Source organism: Oncorhynchus tshawytscha, linkage group LG01 (assembly GCF_018296145.1).
Source record: "Oncorhynchus tshawytscha isolate Ot180627B linkage group LG01, Otsh_v2.0, whole genome shotgun sequence".
Lineage (NCBI taxonomy): Eukaryota > Metazoa > Chordata > Actinopteri > Salmoniformes > Salmonidae > Oncorhynchus > Oncorhynchus tshawytscha.
The window spans coordinates 75,438,242-75,459,941 of NC_056429.1; the positions used below are offsets into that span (position 1 = coordinate 75,438,242).

Sequence of the window (21,700 nt, forward strand, 5' to 3'; positions counted from 1 at the left end):
AGATCTCTGGGCTACTTAGAGTAGATAGTCATGCTAGATCTCTGGGCTACTTAGAGTAGATAGTCATGCTAGATCTCTGGGCTACTTAGAGTAGATAGTCATGCTAGATCCCTGGGCTACTTAGAGTAGACAGTCATGCTAGATCCCTGGGCTACTTAGAGTAGATAGTCATGCTAGATCTCTGGGCTACTTAGAGTAGATAGTCATGCTAGATCTCTGGGCTACTTAGAGTAGATAGTCATGCTAGATCTCTGGGCTACTTAGAGTAGATAGTCATGCTAGATCTCTGGGCTACTTAGAGTAGATAGTCATGCTAGATCTCTGGGCTACTTAGAGTAGATAGTCATGCTAGATCTCTGGGCTACTTAGAGTAGATAGTCATGCTAGATTTGTCTGGAGTGCTACATGAAATAGCCATAGAAGCTCGTAAGCTCAACATGAACTACATATAGTATATTAAAATCTCTCAACATTGAGCACATTTCTAAACATGAAACTAACATAATTGATCAAATTTGACAAGTTACACTGTGCAGAATTCACTGATATTGTATATGTTGTGGTCTGATGTGAATTGAATAACCAACAGAGTAAGTATGTGATAAAGATTTGAATGAAATATTAGCAATTTCGACACCACTTTGGTTATGGGCAACTAACAATTTCACCTGTAATTTAGCCAAGAGGCCTTACAAGACAGTGTGGGCTTTGGGTAAATTGCATCAAGCGTATTCCAAGGCAGTGCAATACAACTTGTGTTTTGTGTTTACTTGTATCCATCCCTTGTTCTGGTTTTCAAGGGAAATGGAAAGAGAGCCTGTAAAAACTTCCACTTTTGGATGTTACAAGGCAACACTAACTTAATTCCTCCTCAACATTTACTGGATTGGTTGAACAGTGCAGAAGAGAAACTCCCCCGACAGCGTTTTTAATTCTCAACCAGTATATAGGGGATCTAGTTTCAGGCATTTATTTTACACCTGCTGCGTTAGGTTAATCCCTTGTGAGCAAAAACAATGACATTGCTTCTGTGGCAGCTAGGATAGTTTCTGGTCATAGACCAATGAGCAGGCAATGGGCCTCGCAGAAGAGAAAAAAAGGGAGGCAACACCATTCCCAGACTATTTCAAAATGAATAGAATTGCACCAATGTCAGCTTTCAAACAGGGAGAAAAACTGTAGATACATCACAGCAATGAATTAGAAAGAGCATCCAACTGTTCTAAAGTTCAGGTTTGAGAATTGTAATCCCACTGTTGGTAAATCCCAAGATTGAGGTTAAGGTCCAGATTAATCTTTTGCTTGTTATTGTGTTGCATTTGTCAACCAACAAATAAGCACCAAAGAGAAGATCTTCATATTATTCAACTTTATTACTACGTACATGTAAAACAGAGGACAGCGTTGAACATTTGAGAAGAATAGAAAATCATTATTCTTGGTAAAAAAACATTTGACTGGATGGGAGCTTATTCAAATCTACACAGTGAGGAAATGTTATCAGGCATCTTGGAAGAAAGAATCCAGGTCCTCTGTTATTTCTGCTGCCACCTCCTGAGGGAGGTTCCCTGGTCCTGGTGTTTGGTGAGGGGACGGGTTGGGGGGTTTGGTGGCAGGGTTGTCCTCCCGCTTCACTTCCACCTTCACCCCAGCCCCGGGACCACCTAGCAGCTTCTGGCTCTCCATGAAGTACTGGTTGGGGTGATTGAGTGAAAACCATGAGTCCTCAATCTGGACACAACAGAAACAAGTTTTGTTAGGTGTCAGACGGTAAAAAGAATACCTTGGACAGAAGTGTCAGAAAGACAACTCTGCTTCAGTTATTTAACTAAATGGCATTGTTCTGGTGTTCTGAACTGATGCAATTCCTCCCTCCTATTTCAAGCCAGACAGTGTGATTGGGAGGGAACACACCGGCTTTAAAAACAAGTCTCCCTGAATAAGGTGTCAGCATGTTTCAATTCGGCTGACGCCTAGCTGAACCGAACGAGTTGCTCGCATACTCCCTTAAAAGACCTTCGCTTGAGAAACAAGAAAAAGAGCAGCAATAGTACTGTTTGTCCATTTTGAGACGCCGTAGCCAGTTTACACCTTAAAATAGTCTAAGATATTTTGAATAGTCTAAGATATTTCCATTCATTTTGACGTTTTTGGCGTGGAGATCTTAGTCTGCCAATTTTACATCTAAGATGTTTGGTGCAGTATTTCTTAATTAAAAAATTAAAACTAGTATTGATTCCCTACTGACCAATCACTGATGAACAAAAACGCCACAAAATGTCGTCATAATATATGTACGAACTCTTCCGAACTGTTTAGACTCCGAAGCATGAGGGCAATTTAAGTCCCTCTCCTGCCATCACCTTGAGATCATTGTTCAATTCCTAGCGAGGCAAATACAAGCTGACTGCTCGACTGTATTTGAACCAGCGTGGGTCCACATGTACGCCTACACATCTCAGCAGTACTCGATGGGAATAAACTCCTTACAGAAACATCAAAAGAAACAAGTTCCCTACTCATTTAAGAAGAAAAAAAAACATCTAATTTATCCTGTTAACTGTCCTGTCTCTGTTCACTGTCTGTGCATTAAACTTATTAAAGAGTGGAAAAATCTCAGAGCCACAGGTTTCACGAGTACAGAACTGTGCAATCCATTACACCCGGATCTGTCTCAGCATTACCACATAGCACTTGGCCTTCTGGATGTGACAAATGACAAATGCATAAACATGAAACAATCCGAACCCAAGATCAGAAACAAATCAATCTTTGAATAATTTTGCTGCTGCAGCACCCTCCTGCTCCCATAATCCGAGGTGAAGCATCTCGGAGCTTGCCATTTCATTACTCTTTCTATTGTTTGATTTATTGCTCCTGTGTAAATATTTAATCAGTGAAGTATTATATTTTGACCTTTAATAAACGCTGCCAAGGAGGGAGGAACAACATATCTATCTGTACAAACCCACAGATCTGGAACCAGGTAGGCCATTAGGGCGGTCATACAATATGTATTGCGATTCTATAGGTAAAAAAAAAATACAGGCGTTTTGGCGCAGGTACAACTGACTAGCGCTAGTCGGTTGTACCTGCAGTAGCAAAAAAAAGAGGCAAATATCAATAACATTGCGAAATGTGATGATCAATTGTGACCCCCATCACTATAGGACGTGGCAGATACTTAATTCTCCCAGTGGCAGGTAAGGGAGAAACGAGTTGGTAGTCTTTGTGCCCCATGATGACAATCATTTAAAGATTAGGGGTCGTATATTGGTGGGATTGCCCATACCCTCCACACAAAATAACTATTCTTTCACAATGCGTATTAATGTCACAAACATGCAGTTTGGACGACAGGACTAAAATATGACTCATGAATGTCATAAATGTGGATTTTTCATTTCGGAGGTGGTGGGGGGTTCCATTTATCTTTCAAAGGCTGTTAGAGCACGCTGTTTATCAGAGCTGCCATCTTATTTATTCCAGGGGAATTATCCCTGGGACCCTCTGACTGTACAGCTCCAGCTCCAGGCTATTAGTCAGCACCTATGACCCAGAGCACCGTTTCATTCCTCCAGAGGGTCCAATGAATGATGATCTTGGAAAGCAATGACAGAGTTTACTGAAACACCATTAGAGGCATTTAAATTGTTCTCTGTGACAATGTGAGTAAATTACAACAAGGAGAAACAAGCCCCACAAATATTAATCATAACCCTTAGGTTAATTACCAAAGAGATAAATTGCAATAGTGGACTAGATTAATGACATCTATGATACTATCGAGTCTAGACATATACAGTTGAGGTCGGAAGTTAAGATACACTTTAGCCAAATACATTTAAACTCAGTTTTTCACAATTCCTGACATTTAATAAGTAAAATCCCTGTTTTAGGGCAGTTAGGATCACCACTTTATTTTAAGAATGTGAAATGTCAGAATAATTGTAGAGAGAATGATTTATTTCAGCTTTTATTTATTTCATCACATTCCCAGTGGGTCAGAAGTTTACATGCACTCAATTAGTATTTGGAGCATTGCCTTTAAATTGGTTAACTTGGGTCAAACGTTTCGGGTAGCCTCCACAAGCTTCCGACAATAAGTTGGGTGAATTTTCTGCACATTCTTCCTGACAGAGCTGGTGTAACTAAGTCAGGTGTGTAGGCCTCCTTCCTCGCTTTTTCAGTTCTGTCCAAACACTTTCTATGGGATTGAGGTCAGAGCTTTGATGGCCACTCCAATACCTTGACTTTGTTGTCCTTAAGCCATTTTGCCACAACTTTGGAAGTATGCTTGGGGTCATTGCCCATTTGGAAGACCCATTTGCAACCAAGCTTTAACTTCCTGACTGATGTCTTGAGATGTTGCTTCAATATATCCACATAGTTTTCCTCCCTCATGATGCCATGCATTTTGTGAAGTGCACCAGTCCCTCCTGCAGCAAAGCACCCCCACAACATGATGCTGCCACCCCTGTGCTTCACGGTTGGGATGGTGTTCTTCTGCTTGCAAGCATCCCCCTTTTTCCTCCAAACATAACGATCGTCATTATGGCCAAACAGTTCTGTTTTATCAGACCAGAGGACATTTCTCCAAAAAGTACGATCTTTGTCCCCATGTGCAGTTGCAAACCGTAGTCTGGCTTTTTTTATGGCGGTTTTGGAGCAGTGGCTTCTTCCTTGCTGAGCGACCTTTCAGGTTATGTTGATATAGGACACGTTTACTGTGGATATACATACTTTTGTACCTGTTTACTCCAGCATCTTCACAAGGTCCTTTGCTGTTGTTCTGGGATTAATTTGCACATTTTGCACCAAAGTACTTTTATCTCCAGGGGACAGAACGCGTCTACTTCCTGAGCGGTATGACAGCTGCGTGGTCCAATGGTGTTTATATTTGCATACTATTGTTTGTACAGATGAACGCGGCACCTTCAGGCATTTGGAAATTGCTCCCAAGGATGAACCAGACTTGTGGGGGTCTTGGCTGATTTATTTTGATTGTCCCATGATGTCAAGCAAAGAGGCACGGAGTTTGAAGGTAGGCCTTGAAATACATCCACGGGTACACCTCCAATTGACTCAAATGATGTCAATTAGCCTATCAGAAGCTTCTAAAGCCATGACATAATTTTCTGTAATTTTCCAAGCTGTTTAAAGGCACAGTCAACTTAGTCCATGTAAACTTCTGACCCACTGGAATTGTGATACAGTGAATCATAAGTGAAATAATTTGTCTGTAAACAATTGTTGGAAAAATTACTTGTCATGCACAAAGTAGATATCCCTAACTGACTTGACAAAACTATAGTTTGTTAACAAGAAATTGGTGGAGTGGTTGAAAAATGAGTTTTAATGACTCCAACCTAAGTGTATGTAAACTTCCGACTTCAACTGTAGGTCTTGTAAGTAAGGCAAAGAAGTTGAGTAGAGCTGAAGCCATTAGAAGGCTGTGATGGGAGTATTACCTCAACCAACAAAGATAATTTAGGCTGGTAACCAGAAACAATGTGACCCACCCACCCAAGGGTGTAGCTAGGTCCCTGCTTGGCTGGGGAAGTGTTTTTGTCAAGAGGCAAAGTGACTTTCATCCGACTGACTTTCAAAGTGAATTTTGGCTCTAACTCTGAAACTGGCAACAAATGGGTCTTGTGAGGTCTAAAGTTTCAATGTGCAATGATGAAATGGAGTTTAAGAAAAGAACACGACTATCATAAATGTGCCCAAAAAAGGCTAGGTAATCTAAAACCTTATTAAATCACAATCTTTTTTTAATCATAAATCTGTCCTTTAAAATATTTTTGGGATTACGGTATAAAGTGCTTTACATGTACTTTTCCTGGGTTATCAGATTGAAATGTGATCCGAGGATATTAGCTTCTCAGAATAAACTTTGCACCAGAGCGATGGCAAACATTCTGAAAAGTTTACCTCCAACATTCACATCAAAGACTGCTCCCATCTCTCCTTCCCCAACTCAGTCAAATTAAACTGTCACATAGCAGATAGTCAACATTTACATCTTGGTGCTACGTGCCCACATTCTCATCAGGATTCTGTCACTTCAGCTGCGTTGAACGCTGAGGGACAGGGGCACGTGTTAAAGAACTAATCCTGACTGACATCTCTAGATTATTGCTTTCTCACTGAAAAAAAAAAGAAACGCCGCCATCTCTCTCCCCAGTCCGTCAGTCTGTAGAGCTTCCAATTTAAATACAATAAACAGTGCAGCACGGAAAATCACGCGAATTGTCAACACGTATCGGAGACGCGCTTCCACTCATTTGCTTTTCCCAATAGCACTGACCCAAAAAATACTTTTATGGGTTGCTGGAAATAACACAGACAATGCTATGATCAACGTGCATAACAGCAACCCCTTACAAGACAAACAGCAATAAGAACACGTTCTACCCTGATTATTTCCCATACATTTTTTCTCCCTCCTAAATAAGGCCTGAATATTAAAAGCCTTGAATGTGACTGAAACTGCTGATCTAAAAGTTTCTCCACTAAAAGGTATTAGATCAAATAAATGTAATTTATTAGGGGCTAAATTCATCTAAAGTGCCATAATTAACCCATACAAGTTAAACGGATATGACAGCTAATGATGGATGTGATTACAGAGCTGGAGGCCCCTCCCTCCAGAGGCTTCATACATATCCTGCGGGGCCCTCCCTCCGGTCCCCACAATAGCAGGCAGGCCACCCCAATTACATCTGGCCCCAAATGAAAGCCGTCCTTACGCTGTGCGTCAGTTCAAAGTACTTCTGGCAGGCCAGCTGATAGTGCATTCCCTTGACCAACTCCAGGATCTGAAAACAAGAAAAGAAAGCAGGGGGAATACAGAGATTAAAGAGGTGTTGGGGTTAGAGAGAGATCTTGAAATATGATTTGCATACAACAGGAATGTTGTTGTGTAAGCGCGGATTTGACGTTAACCAATCACGGTGACTAGCAGTTATAGATGGGTTAGCTGACAACATCACGAAAATGTGCGCTCTTCCACGGGGTAGAAGTCAGCGTGTTGTTGTGATTCTGGATGGCCAGACTGTTAGCAAGAGTGACAAGAAACTGCCATGTGGGGAATCTTAAGTGGCTCGTTGCAGATAGTTTCATATTGTTCTTGATACCATGTCCTGTTTTGAGGTGTTTCGACTGGTTTCATGTCAATGCTAATATGGCAAAAATGTGCAAGTTAGCTAACCAACAACTGTAACAATGTATTTGAGAAACAAGTGCTAATTGTGCAAATGTATTGATGTTTTCAATAAACATTGGAGACTATACATAGCTTACATGTTGTCAACAATTTAGGCCATTCCTTATGTTTTGCCCCATAGTTGCACACTCGTTATTTCTGTTGCTGAACAACCAACCCGTCTATATGCAGTTTAAGGAACAACTTTGCACGATGGATGAAGTGCTTGTGTTGAGGCCCTTGTGTTTTGTGGGTGCTAATTATAGAGCGACATCATAGTGCAGCTTTAAAATTAGGCTCAAGGTATTACTGGAAATATACTGAACACAAATATAAACGTAACATGTTGGTCCCATGTTTCATGAGCTGAAATAAAAGATCCCAGAAATGTTCCATATGCACAAAAAAACATCTATTATTTTTTTGGGCACAGATTTGTTTACATCCCTGTTAGTGAGCATTTATCCTTTGCCAAGATAATCCATCCACGTGACAGGTGTGGCATATCAAGAAGCTGATTAAACATCATGATCATTACACAGGTGTGCTGGGGACAACAAAAGGCCACTCTAAAATGTGCAGTTCTGTCACAACACAATGCCACTGATGAGGGAGCATGCAATTGGCATGCTGACTGCATGTATGGACAGATTTTTTTTTAACCTTTATTTAACCAGGCAAGTCAGTTAAGAACAAATTCTTATTTTCAATGACGGCCTAGGAACAGTGGGTTAACTGCCTGTTCAGGGGCAGAACGACAGATTTGTACCTTGTCAGCTCGGGGGTTTGAACTTGCAACCTTCCAGTTACTAGTCCAACGCTCTAACCACTAGGCTACCCTGTGGTGTATGGCGTCATGTGGGCGAGCGGTTTGCTGATGTCAACATTGTGAACAGACTTATGGTGGCGGTGGGGTTATGGTATGGGCAAGCATAAGCTACAGACAACAAACAAGTACATTTTATCGACAGCAATTTGAATGCACAGAGATACCGTGACGAGATCCCGAGGCCCATTTTCGTGCCATTCATCTGCTGCTATCACCTCATGTTTCAGCATGCTAATGCACGGCCGGCCCTATGTCACAAGGATCTGTACACAATTCCTGGAAGCTGAATGAGGTCCCAGTTCTTCCATGGCCTGCATACTTACCATACATGTCACCCATTTAGCATGTTTGGGATGCTGTGGATCGACGTGTACGACAGTGTATATCAGTTCCTGACAATATCCAGTAAATTCGCACAGCCATTGAAGAGGGACAACATTCCACCATCAACCTTACAGTGAAATGCTTACTTATGAGCCCCTAACCAACAATGCAGTTGAAAAAAAATACAGATAAGAATTAGAAATAAAAGTAACAAGTAATTAAAGAGCAGCAGTAAAATAACAATAGCGAGACTATATACAGGGGGATACCGGGACAGAGTCAATGTGCGGGGACACCGGTTAGTTGAGGTAATATGTACATGTAGATAAAGTTATTATTAAAGTGACTATGCATAGATGATAACAACAAGAGAGTAGCACCGGTGTAAAAGAGGGGGGTGCAATGCAAATAGTCTGGGTAGCCATTTAATTAGGTGTTCAGGAGTCTTATGGCTTGGGGGTAGAAGCTGTTTAGAAGCCTCTTGGACCTAGACTTGGCCCTTTGGTACCGCTTCCCATCCTATACACTGAGTTGTGAATATATCGTCAGGTGCACAAATTCACTATAAACCTTAAGGAGAGATTAAACGCCAATGTTCCACTTCCCACTTGTCAAATGGGTTTCTGGGGTTCCTAACACAGACAATAAAGTACCCTAGTCGCAGAGGGGATTGACTGGCACATTAAATCACGAAGGGTGTCATCCGAGTTCCTTTACACCAGTTAAGGCAGGACTTTAAAGTTTTATGGTGCCTCTTCTACCATTCACAGAGTGCATGCACGTTTTTTTTATTCCTATATTTCTCAATATATTGGGGGGAAAAATGCAACAGATTGACAGACTTTCCATATTGGTGCCCATGACTAGCTTTTCCAGCTCCAAGAGCCAAGGTGAAAGCACTGCCAATGGCTGCCCTTCTGAATGACAGACAGGTTAGCGCACATTCTTAGAGGGGGGCATTGTCACATGTCAGTGTCTGGCCTCTGTGGCATGCAGTGTCAGTTTTAAGGAGGGGCAACCCCAGGTAGACTGGGTGGGTGAGGACTGATGTTATGCATATGAATCACTTCCCACTGATTTCTCTCACTTTGGATTCAGTCTCTAACATTTAATAATGCTGCCCTACAGTGGTTGCTCAACTAAAAGTGTTGCGATTATGCTGCGGGACTTTGAGGTAATTTGTGGTTTAGTACGGTACCCTGCGTCACTACTTCATTGCTCCAGATCAGTGCAAGGGGTAGTTCGAGCACTGATTATGCTTTTGGGTCCCAAGGCGCTACTGTGTCTGACAATGAATAGGTGACATAAACCAAATAGAAACTGATAATTGTGCATGACTGCAAAATTGAATTTCAATTAATTGTATGATGAGGATGAAGGTGATTGAACTTAGAACAATAGTGTAAGAATTACTATTCCTCTGTCACTTATGTTTTTGTTACTACTCGTCAGTATTACTTACTAAAACTGTTGTTACACTAAGAGAAACTTGGACTACAATTAGCGTGTGGAAATGTTAGGATTATTTTGCTCTTACTGTAGTACTGTAGCCTACTCCCGACCGGTCACGTTGTACAGCGCCATTATGGGCTATTAGCAGGACAATAGACTCTTATCAAGGAAGGTAGGGAGAGAATTGTATCGTCAAATGTATTTCTTAGTTAGGTTGGCTGTATCACAACCGGCCGTGATTGGTTGCAATTTCAATTTATTCCACCAGAAAAGACAGAACAAATAATCCAACAAATATTGTGTTAAACTCTAATATACTAATTAATTAAAAAAATTATCAATTGGAACCTTTAACAAGTGGAAGGGGAAAATGGTAATATTAATATTAACCCTGTTTTTCACAAGTGTTTTTTTGGCTGTGAATTCTGCAAACAATGTTTCTAGGATGGGCTATTAGCACGACTCATATATATATATATATATATACTGCTCAAAAAAATAAAGGGAAGACTTAAACAACACAATGTAACTCCAAGTCAATCCCACTTCTCAGGTAGTGCAGCTCATCCAGAATGGCACATCAATGCGAGCTGTGGCAAGAAGGTTTGCTGTGTCTGTCAGCGTAGTGTCCAGAGCATGGAGGCGCTACCAGGAGACAGGCCAGTACATCAGGAGACGTGGAGGAGGCTGTAGGAGGGCAACAACCCAACAGCAGGAACGCTACCTCCGCCTTTGTGCAAGGAGGAGCACTGCCAGAGCCCTGCACAATGACCTCCAGCAGGCCACAAATGTGCATGTGTCTGCTCAAACGGTCAGAAACAGACTCCATGAGGGTGGTAATGGGGGCCCGACGTCCACAGGTGGGGGTTGTGCTTACAGCCCAAGACCATGCAGGACGTTTGGCATTAGCCAGAGAACACCAAGATTGGCAAATTCGCCACTGGCGCCCTGTGCTCTTCACAGATGAAAGCAGGTTCACACTAAGCACATGTGACAGAGTCTGGAGACGCCATGGAGAACGTTCTGCTGCCTGCAACATCCTCCAGCATGACCGCTTTGGCGGTGGGTCAGTCATGGTGTGGGTTGGCATTTCTTTAGGGGGCCACACAGCCCTCCATGTGCTCGCCAGAGGTAGCCTGACTGCCTTTAGGTACCGAGGTGAGATCCTCAGACCCCTTGTGAGACCATATGCTGGTTCAGTTGGCCCTGGGTTCCTCCTAATGCAAGACCTCATGTGGCTGGAGTGTGTCAGCAGTTCCTGCAAGAGGAAGGCATTGATGCTATGGACTGGCCCGCCCGTTCCCCAGACCTGAATCCAATTGAGCACATCTGGGACATCATGTCTCGCTCCATCCACCAACGCCACGTTGCACCACACTGTCCAGGAGTTGGCGGATGCTTTAGTCCAGGTCTGGGAGGAGATCCCTCAGGAGACCATCCGCCACCTCATCAGGAGCATGCCCAGGCACTGTAGGGAGGTCATACAGGCACGTGGAGGCCACACACACTACTGAGCCTCATTTTGACTTGTTTTAAGGACATTACATCAAAGTTGGATCAGCCTGTAGTGTGGTTTTCCACTTTAATTTTGAGTGTGACTCCAAACCCAGACCTCCGTGGGTTGATACATTTAATTTCCATTGATCATTTTTGTGTGATTTTGTTGTCAGCACATTCAACTATGTAAAGAAAAAAGTATTTAATAAGAATATTTCATTCATTCAGATCTAGGATGTGTTATTTTAGTGTTCCCTTTATTTTTTTTGAGCAGTGTACAGTATGTCATATTGATCATTGCTCCTGAGTGGCGCAGTGGTCTAAGGCACTGCATCTCAGTGCAAGAGGCATCACTACAGTCGCTGGTTCGAATACAGGCTGTTTCACATCCAACCGTGATTGGGAGTCCCATAGGGCGGCGCACAATTATTATTATTATTAATTTATAATTATATAAAAGCCCCTTAGGGCAAATATGGTCTGTGAGAATATCTAATGAAAAATGCCCCTTTGATATTAATTTAGAATATTCCAATCCTCTAAATGTAATTATTGGCAGAGTCACATCATTGGAAAAAAATATTTTTAGATATACTGTAGGTCTACCGTAGGCGACATGAGTCTCACTAGTGTTGAGTAATGTGCTGTTAAAAGTGATGTAGGTCTTATTTACTTAAAAAGTTAGAAGCAAAACGATTTGAAGCAATAGCCTAACCGCTGTGGTCAACTATTTCAGCACCGTTTTACACTGCTCTGAGACAAACATGGGGACTGGTCTTGATAAATCAATTAGATTTGTATTTTCACTGAATATTGGTTAGACTACAATTAGGGTGTGGAAATGTTATGCTCTTAGTACTGTTATCTACTCCCGACTGTCACATTGTACAGCACCATATTTTCTATTTCATCCTAACGGTCACTGAGGGTTTAGTTTTTCTTGGAATAGAAACACCATGATATTAATCAAATTAAGCTAAATTTGTTCAAATGAATTCCATATACTATGTTCTTAAAAAAAAGGTTTTACATTCTCTAGTACAGCCAATATTGAAGGCTATCAAATGCTTCTCAAAGATGCCCTCGTGGTCAAACTAGCACTAATGGTAACAATGCCTGACAATTAAATAACGTGCCATAGAATTCTGCGGCAGCCCGCAAGGTGTGCTGCAATATGGCGCAACTTTTAAAGGAAGAACCACTGTACATACCGGTCTCTCTGCTCAGGAGCCTACATTGGCCTCCTGGGCCAAACCCCACACAGTGTCAGCGTGTCCTCCACTCAACTCTGAGTACTACTATAGGGGTTGCTGAGGGGGACACAGAGGAAATGACTCATTTAATTTGAAGAGGGATAAGCTCCCTTTGGGTTTGCTGTCCACTTCAATTAGCACGCTATCATCTAGTCCTTCCCTAGTGCTCAATGGATAGCTTAGTACACAGATTATTTTAAATATTGATTAGCCTCTCACTAGTGTGTGGACTTTAGACTTGACTCTGCAGATTTGTACATTGAAATATAATCTAGATTCTATAGATTTGAATACATAAACATATCTGGGTATGAATAGGCTACTTTAACCAGTGCTTAGAATGGGCTGTGATGAATGCTTCAGCACACAGTAACATTTAAATAAACTACCTTAAAACACTCACAGAAGCTGAATTGATCTCATATATATGCACTAGAGATATGTCTAGGAGCTGTATACAACCATCCATTTCAGGTCTAGACTGTTCTTTTTGTGGGAAATAACATTGTGTGGAATGTTTAAGTGAAATACAAGCATAATGTTTGCAATGACAAGCGATCTGCTGACAATTCTTTACTGCAAGTGACTCACTCATATTATTTTTAAAGGTTCCGGCTCTATTTATTGACTTGAGTGTTTTCATGGTCCCATTTTCAGTAAATAAATGTGGAAATGTATCAAATTCTAAATATAGCTTACATATCAAATCAATTTTCATTTGTCACATACACATGGTTAGCAGATGTTAATGCGAGTGTAGCTAAATGCTTGTGCTTCTAGTTCCGACAATGCAGTAATAACCAACGAGTGATCTAAACTAACAATTCCACAACTACTACCTTATATACACAAGTGTAAAGGGATAAGAATATGTACATAAAGATATATGAATGAGTGATGGTACAGAATGGCATAGGCAAGATGCAGTAGATGGTATCGAGTACAGCATATCCATATGAGATGAGTAATGTAGGGTATGTAAACAAAGTGGCATAGTTTAAAGTGGCTAGTGATACATGTATTATGTAAAGATGCAGTAGATGATATAGAGTACAGTATATACATATACATATGAGATGGGTAATGTAGGGTATGTAAACATTATATTAAGTGGCATTGTTTAAGTGGCGAGTGATACATTTTTTACATCAATTTCCATTATTAAAGTGGCTGGAGTTGAGTCAGTATGTTGGCAGCAGCCACTCAATGTTAGTGGTGGCTGTTTAACAGTCTGATGGCCTTGAGATAGAATCTGTTTTTCAATCTCTCGGTCCCTGCTTTGATGCACCTGTACTGACCTCGCCTTCTGGATGACAGCGGGGTGAACAGGCAGTGGCTCGGGTGGTTGTTGTCCTTGATGATCTTAATGGCCTTCCTGTGACATTGGGTGGTGTAGGTGACCTGGAGGGCCGGTAGTTTGCCCCCGGTGATGCGTTGTGCAGACCTTACTACCCTCTGAAGAGCCTTACGGTTGTGGGCGGAGCAGTTGCCTTACCAGGCAGTGATACAGCCTGACAGGATGCTCTCGATTGTGCATCTGTAAACGTTTGTGAGTGCTTTGGTGACAAGCCGAATTTCTTCAGCCTCCTGAGGTTGAAGAGGCGCTGCTGCACCTTCTTCACAACGCTGTCTGTGTGGGTGGACCAATTCAGTTTGTCCGTGATGTGTACGCCGAGGAACTTAAAACGTACTACCCTCTCCACTACTGTCCCGTCGATGTGGATAGGGGGGTGCTCCCTCTGCTGTTTCCTGGAGTCCACAATCATCTTCTTGGTTTTGTTGACGTTGAGTGTGAGGTTATTTTCCTGACACCTCACTCCGAGGGCCCTCACTTCCTCCCTGTAGGCCGTCTCGTCGTTGTTGTTAATCAAGTCTACCACTGTAGTGTCGTCTGCAAACTTGATGATTGAGTTGGAGGCGTGCATGGCCATGCAGTCGTGGGTGAACAGGAGAGGGCTCAGAACGCACCCTTGTGGGGCCCCAGTGTTGAGGATCAGCAGGGTGGAGATTTTGTTACCTACCCTCATCACCTGGGGGCGGCCCGTCAGGAAGTCCAGTACCCAGTTGCACAGGGCGGGGTTGAGACCCAGGGTCTCGAGCTTGATGACGAGTTTGGAGGGTACTATGGTGTTAAATGCTGAGCTGTAGTCGATGAATAGCATTCTCACATAGGTATTCCTCTTGTCCAGATGGGTTAGGGCAGTGTGACTGCGATTGCGTCGTCTGTGGACCTATTGGTGCGGTAAGCAAATGGGATTGGGTCTAGGGTGTCAGGTAGGGTGGAGGTGATATGGTCCTTGACTAGTCTCTCAAAAGCACTTCATGATGACGGAAGTGAGTGCTACGGGGCAGTAGTTGTTTAGCTCAGTTACCTTAGCTTTCTTGGGAACAGGATCAATGGTGGCCCTCTTGAAGCATGTGGGAACAGCAGACTGGGATAAGGATTGATTGTATATGTCCGTAAACACACCAGCCAGCTGGTCTGCGCATGCTCTGAGGACGCGGCTGGGGATGCCGTCTGGGCCTGCAGCCTTGCGAGGGTTAACACGTTTAAATGTTTTACTCACGTCGGCTGCAGTGAAGGAGAGACCGCAGGTTTTGGTAGCGGGCCGTGTCAGTGGCACTGTATTGTCCTCATAGCGAGTAAAAAAGTTATTTAGTCTGTCTGGGAGCAAGACATCCTGGTCCGCGACGGGGTGGTTTTCTTTTTGTAATCTGTGATTGACTGTAGACCCTGCCACATACCTTGTGTCTGTTCCGTTGAATTGCGACTCTACTTTGTCTCTATACTGACGCTTAGCTTGTTTGATTGCCTTGCGGAGGGAATAGCTACACTGTCTTTATTCGGTCATGTTTCCGGTCACCTTGCCCTGGTTTAAAGCAGTGGTTTGCGCTTTCAGTTTTACGCGAATGCTGCCATCAATCCAGGTTTCTGGTTTGGGAATGTTTTAATCGTTGTTGTGGGTATAACATCGTCAATGCACTTTGTAATGAACTCACTCACCGAATCAGCATATTCGTCAATGTTGTTGTTGGACGCAATGCGGAACATATCCCAATCCACGTGATCGAAGCAGTCTTGAAGCGTGGAATCAGATTGGTCGGACCAGTGTTGAACAGACCTGAGCGTGGGAGCTTCTTGTTTTAGTTTCTGTCTGTAGGCTGGAAGCAACAAAATGGAGTCATGGTCAGCTTTTCCGAAAGGAGGGCGGGGGAGGACCTTATATGCGTTGTGAAAGTTAGAATAAGAATGATCCAGGGTTTTAACATGCCTGGTTGCGCAATTGATGTGCTGATAGAATTTATGGAGTCTTGTTTTCAGATTAGCCTTGTTAAAATCCCCAGCTAAAATGAATGCAGCCTCAGGATATGTGGTTTCCAGTTTACATAGAGTCAGATAAAGTTCGTTCAGGGCCATCGATGTGTCTGCTTGGGGGGGAATATATACGTCTGTGATTATAATCGAAGAGAATTCCCTTGGTAGATAATGGGGTCGACATTTGATTCTGAGGAATTCTAAGTCAGGTTAACAGAAGGACTTGAGTTCCTGTATGTTGTTATGATCACACCACTTCTCGTTAATCATAAGGCATACCCCCCCGCCCCTCTTCTTACCAGAAAGATGCTCGTTCCTGTCGGCGCGATGCGTGAAGAAACCAGCTGGCTGCACCGACTCCGCTAGAGTCTCTCGAGTGAGCCATGTTTCCATGAAGCAATGGAATGCTACCCTTGCTCGGATTTCATCAACCTTGTTGTGAAGAGACTGGACATTGGCGAGTAGTATGCTAGGGAGTGGTGTGCGATGTGCCCGTCTCCGGAGCCTGACCAGAAGACCGCTTCGTTTGCCCCTTTTACGACATCGTTGTTTTGGGTCACCGGCTGGGATCTGATCCATTGTCCTGGGTGGAAGGCAGAACACAGGATCCGCTTCGGGAAAGTCATATTCCTGGTCGTAGTGAGGTAGGGATGGACGATATTAGCTAAAAATTCCAACATCGGTATTGGCCGATGTCATAGCTACTGTGCATACCTATATAACGTAGGTACATGACGTAATGACGCCACGTAAAATTCTGCGATACATGTGCTGCACAGCATAATCCTAACCTAGCCCACAATGTCTGCTGTGTGGATCAAGCAGTCAACAAGTCGAGCAGTCATTTGAAAGAGTAAGAACATTTCAGTGAGACATCTCAAAGGCGAAATCCATCAAAGCCAAGATAATGGAATTCATTGTCCTTAACAATCAACTGCTCTCTGTCGTGGGTGATGTTGGCTTTCGCCGACTGGTCGAGCAAGCTGTACACGCTATCAATTGTTAGAGCGTCAGACTAGTAACCGAAAGGTTGCAAGATCGAATCCCCGAGCCGGCAAGGTAAAAATCTGTTGTTCTGCCCCCTAACTAGCAAAGAATATGAACAGATGCACACATATGGCTACATGCAGCTCTCACTTTGATCTCAAAACAAGGGCATCTAATCATGACCATTCATATGCTGTAAACACAATCCAGTTCAAATTGAATGGCCATATGAGGCACTGGGAGGGTGGTATATGGCCATAAGGGCTGTTTTTACACACGGAGACCCTGGACACAGCCCTTAGCCATGTTATATTTGCCATATATCACAAACCCTGAGGTGCCTTATTGCTATTATAAACTGGTTACCAACGTAATTAGAGCAGTAAAAATAAATGTTAGGTTATACCTGTGGTATAGGCTCTGATATACCACGGCTGTCAGCCAATCAGCATTCAGGGCTCGAACCACCCCGTTTATAATTGCATTTAGGGATACTGCAGCTCTGATCGCTTATGCCACACCGGTCTGTAGAGTTCTGTCCACAAGAAAATCTCTTGCATATTTGTTTCGGTATGTTACATTGAAAATGGATAATATTGGCAATTCCCACAGTAGAGAGGGAAACGTTGATAGAGTTAACTGAAGGGGAAAACTAGAAAGTTGAGTGAAGTTCAATCTCGTGCTTCCCTTCCGTCGGGTGATATTTATTCTGCAGTGGTCACCAACCGGTCAATCGAGATCGACTGGTCAATCTCCAAGGAGTTCCTCGTTGATCGCCAAACATCTCTGTAAAAACCCCAAAGATAAAGCCCTGTGTTCCTACTAGGTATTTTTTTCATCTCGGGCTGTTTGTGGTAGGTGCAGCTGGCGAACGGTTGCCATTTTGAACCATTTCATGTGTCTGAAGGTACAAATTCTGCCTTCCCAGCAGGCCCAAAGAGCAAATCAAGTGCACTATAGGCCTACCGCTGGCCAATCAGACAGCTCAGATTAACGTGTCTGCAGTAAGGTAGCAGGCATACAAGAAAGCTACAGTGAAGTAGATACTGTGAGATTTCAAAACGTTTAAAACCATGACTAGAGAGAGACTGTCAACGAATACACCTAAGAGCTGCTGTTTTTATGAGTGAGTTCATGTTTAAGTTCTTACTCATTACTGTCCACACTTTGTATTCAACACTTTTATAAGACATAAAGTGTTTTTTTCCCAATTTCCACTCAGCACTACAACAAGCACTGCAGCAGTAATGAATGAGTAGGAAAGTGTATCTATAGGCTTGCGTGGTTATTAGCAGCTTGGGTCTTTTTTAAATGTTGAGAAATATTTATTTCTCTGTTCATAGGAGTAACATGAATTTGTGCATGAAGGACAGCTGGAAGACTGGTGTCCCTTTTTTGGTCAGTGTCAGTGGAGGAAAGGGAGAGCGGAGGGATGTTGAGAGGCGGACCCTCAGTCTGCCGCTTTCTCCCTCGCTGAGACTGACTATCAGATGCAGGCACCATCAGCCCAGTAAAATAAAAATGGTAATTATTTAAATGTATGCTCACTTAGCTGTGTAATCAGTTACAGTACCAGCAAAAAATATTGTAATCCGGATACTTTTTAAAACTAGATGATTACTTTTAAATTCAGAAAGGATGTTTGCGGATTTCTGTTTTTGACACTTGTGTTTTCTCAGTGAGGCACAAGTTTAAGTTTGTTCCACCTGAGCGAGTCTGACCACAAGTCAGAGACCACTGTGATGACACACCAAATGTGTGATGGATCGTGGGAAAAGAGCAGGTATAGGCTTTTGTAGGATACAGTCCAAGCTATGTCTTCCAATGGTGTGACTAATGTTGGCACCCAAAAATGATCCAACTTGAATAAACACTTAGAGTTAAGGATGACAGCAGTGGTGTAGTCCACGCCCATACAGATATCACTTATTATTGATATCTATATAGCGCATTGATGTGAATCACACTGCTGCTCTCATTGAGCTATTTGCGCCTTACGGATTGTGGTTGTTGTGGATGGCTGTTCACAAATCTAGATGTGTATTTGAACCCAATAATGGTTGAATTGAAGAAGTTTAAGCTGCCTATCAATAATTGTTTTTGAAACAGGTGGACAGCTAGTGAAAAATGCACTCTTACAACAGCTGCACAGTGCAGATCCCAGCCTATGGAATAAAAGTGGGGCTTTTATTGCTCAATGTAATTCATGCTGATAAAAAAATAAATATCCATAGGCCTAATGGACACATGCTCAAACTCACACACTTGATTGCCCCTTTTAAGTCTATCTGTAGTTGCTACATCTATTTTTGGACACACACAAAGAATGTAACTTAAGTGCCTCATGAGCTTTAGTTCAACTGTCACACTCCAGCCTCATAGCATTGTTAAAACAATGTTGATATCATGGATGGTCAGTCCTTGCATCGACAGCTCTGTTTATTAATCTGAGAGTGGTGACATTTCTCCAGGCCTTTAGCTTTTTACCAAACCGAGGCGGGGCGTCCGTTCTGTTATTGTTTCATCTGTGGATCTGCCTTTTAAACAGCTGCATATTATCAAGATATCAAAGTGTCACCAACAACAATAGCCTATAGCAAATGCAGCATATGACATTCATTTGTCACATGTAAATAGGACTTTTCAGTAGAGCTCAAAGCATGCCATTCCATGAGCGCAGCATTTATTTTGACTGCGCCCAATCAGTCCTCCATGACAACAAAATCATAAACAGAGTAGGGCTGGCTAATAAGTCCTTAGTTTTGGGGTCATGCTCAGGTAAAAGAATTTTGCTAATCTATACTTCCATATTTCCAAGTCCTATTCTTGAAGATCAAGGGGTACAACATTTATTGGAATTCTTTGTGTTTTAATGTAAAGATATCATTTAATCATATTATCTTATGTAGTAGAAAGCGATGGGTTAGAAGAAGCCTAAATAACCAACCTATAAAATGTTTACATCCATAAATGGCCAGCTATATAAACTTCAACATTGATTTATCCTGCAATAGATGCCGTTCAATTGGTAACATACATTTATGTCTTCGTCTAAAGTAATCTAAAAGTAACAGAATGTAATCAGATTACCTTACCAAGTTTGGGTAACCAAAAAGTTACATTACTGATTACAATTTTGGACAGGTAACTAGTAACGGATTACATTTAGAAAGTAACCTACCCAACGCTGCTCACAAGTGAAACAAAATGGATCTATTACCGGTGTGATCATATAGCCCTACCTCAAATTCTGAAATATATATATCTTTTTTTTTTAAATGGCCCGAACAACAATGCATTGGCAGGGCAATTCAAGCAAAGCCAATATGCGGTGATAATGTATTAGGCCTATAGCTGGTATGGGAATAATAATGCATTTTATTTTGTAAGGTGGTTTCTTGCGTCAAACGCAACATTTTCAGTCACCTTGTCTGAAGGACAACTGGATGAACAGGTTAATGTCAAGCCCTGCATATTTTTTTTCAAAAGTCTCATGGAATGTAGGACTACAATGAACACTACACATTGGCTCCTACTATAGGCTGAATGATAGAACAACTATTTCCATGTTCAAATGTTATGGGATGCATTTTCTACATTGTTTTTGTAGGTAGGCCACTCTGGTAGGCCTACATTATGATAAAATAGCCAACGTGGCCTTCTTGACCACTTAAAACGAACTTAAAGCAGGTACAGCCTCAGTGTACATAGTAAACGCATTCTGGAAGTTACACACATTGTTCAAGTTTGCACTCAGCAGACCTGAAATCTGCTCAGCGCTGAACATTTTTTGAGGGAATATTGGACATAAGTGTGTCGTGTACTGGAAAAGGGTCTATATTCCCTAAACTTAGTTAGGCAATTACATCTATCAGGACACTTCCAAATGACATTGGAAGATTATATTTCTAGATTATACTGTGGGCTGTTAGGCTGCGTGTATATGTTCTTCATATGAGACTTTGAACAGTGAACTTTATGGCCCAATTAAAAAGGGGACCATGAATTAAATTAACGTCCTGAAGGTCCATAACTCCAAGAGAACGCTACGGCAAGACCTTACAACTTCATTTCATTACCTGCACCATTGAACCCAGTTTAATGTGTTGAGAGAACACATTGAAAGTGCTTAAAAAGAGCACTTGAAAATATGCCCCGATTCATTTTAAAAGACACAGATGCTAAGGCGGTCAAAGCTGTAAACTCACTGAGCTGAGCTGCTCATATATAAAACCTGGGCTCTAGGCTGGAGCACTGCAGGTTTAAACTACACTAAGAATATCAATGCTAAAAATACTCACATACCTACCAAATACTACTGACGAGGCTAATGATCTCTGAGGAAAATTGCATCTAAAGTCAACTGAAGAAAATTTGATTTGAGAAAATTGGTTAACCCTGTATGAACTAAACACGTCCATGTTTCTGGTATATAAAAATGTCAACTGCATTGTTTTACTAAGAGCTGTGAAAAAGCAATTAATTCCTCACTTTTCTTAGTGTTATAATAATCTGTCAACCTTGTCAAAAGTGTGATGACAATCTACATTTTGCGCTGTACTGAATACATATTCTAATCTATACTTTTAGAGAATTAAACTTTCTTCCTTTCAAATTCCATTTCTGGTATTGTTATGGAGCTTAAGGCAGACTAAGACAGTTTGACTTTTGTAAAAATGTTGGTGACACTGTACTGTTCATTTTACGTCAGTAATGTGCGTTTGTTTCTTGCCATCTAGGACTATTTATTGTCAGTAAAAGATCATTACAATAGATCACCAGGTTAAACTACATTCATACATACAAAGTAAATCATGTAGATGAGACTGCCTGAA

At 42.0% G+C, this 21,700-nt stretch overlaps 1 protein-coding gene across 1 annotated transcript in view; it reads right to left on the bottom strand.

Annotated features, from left to right (window-relative positions):
- Positions 1-1,354: 1,354 nt before the first annotated feature.
- The window catches only part of prim2 (DNA primase subunit 2), a 100,854-nt gene continuing 80,508 nt past the window's right edge, over positions 1,355-21,700 (bottom strand). The window contains exons 13-14 of the mRNA XM_024430266.2: positions 6,753-6,821; positions 1,355-1,731 (exon numbers count right to left, since the gene is read on the bottom strand). Of these exons, the coding sequence (XP_024286034.1) occupies positions 1,501-1,731; positions 6,753-6,821 (300 nt within the window). The 3' untranslated portion in view covers positions 1,355-1,500. The remainder of the gene's footprint in view (positions 1,732-6,752; positions 6,822-21,700) is intronic.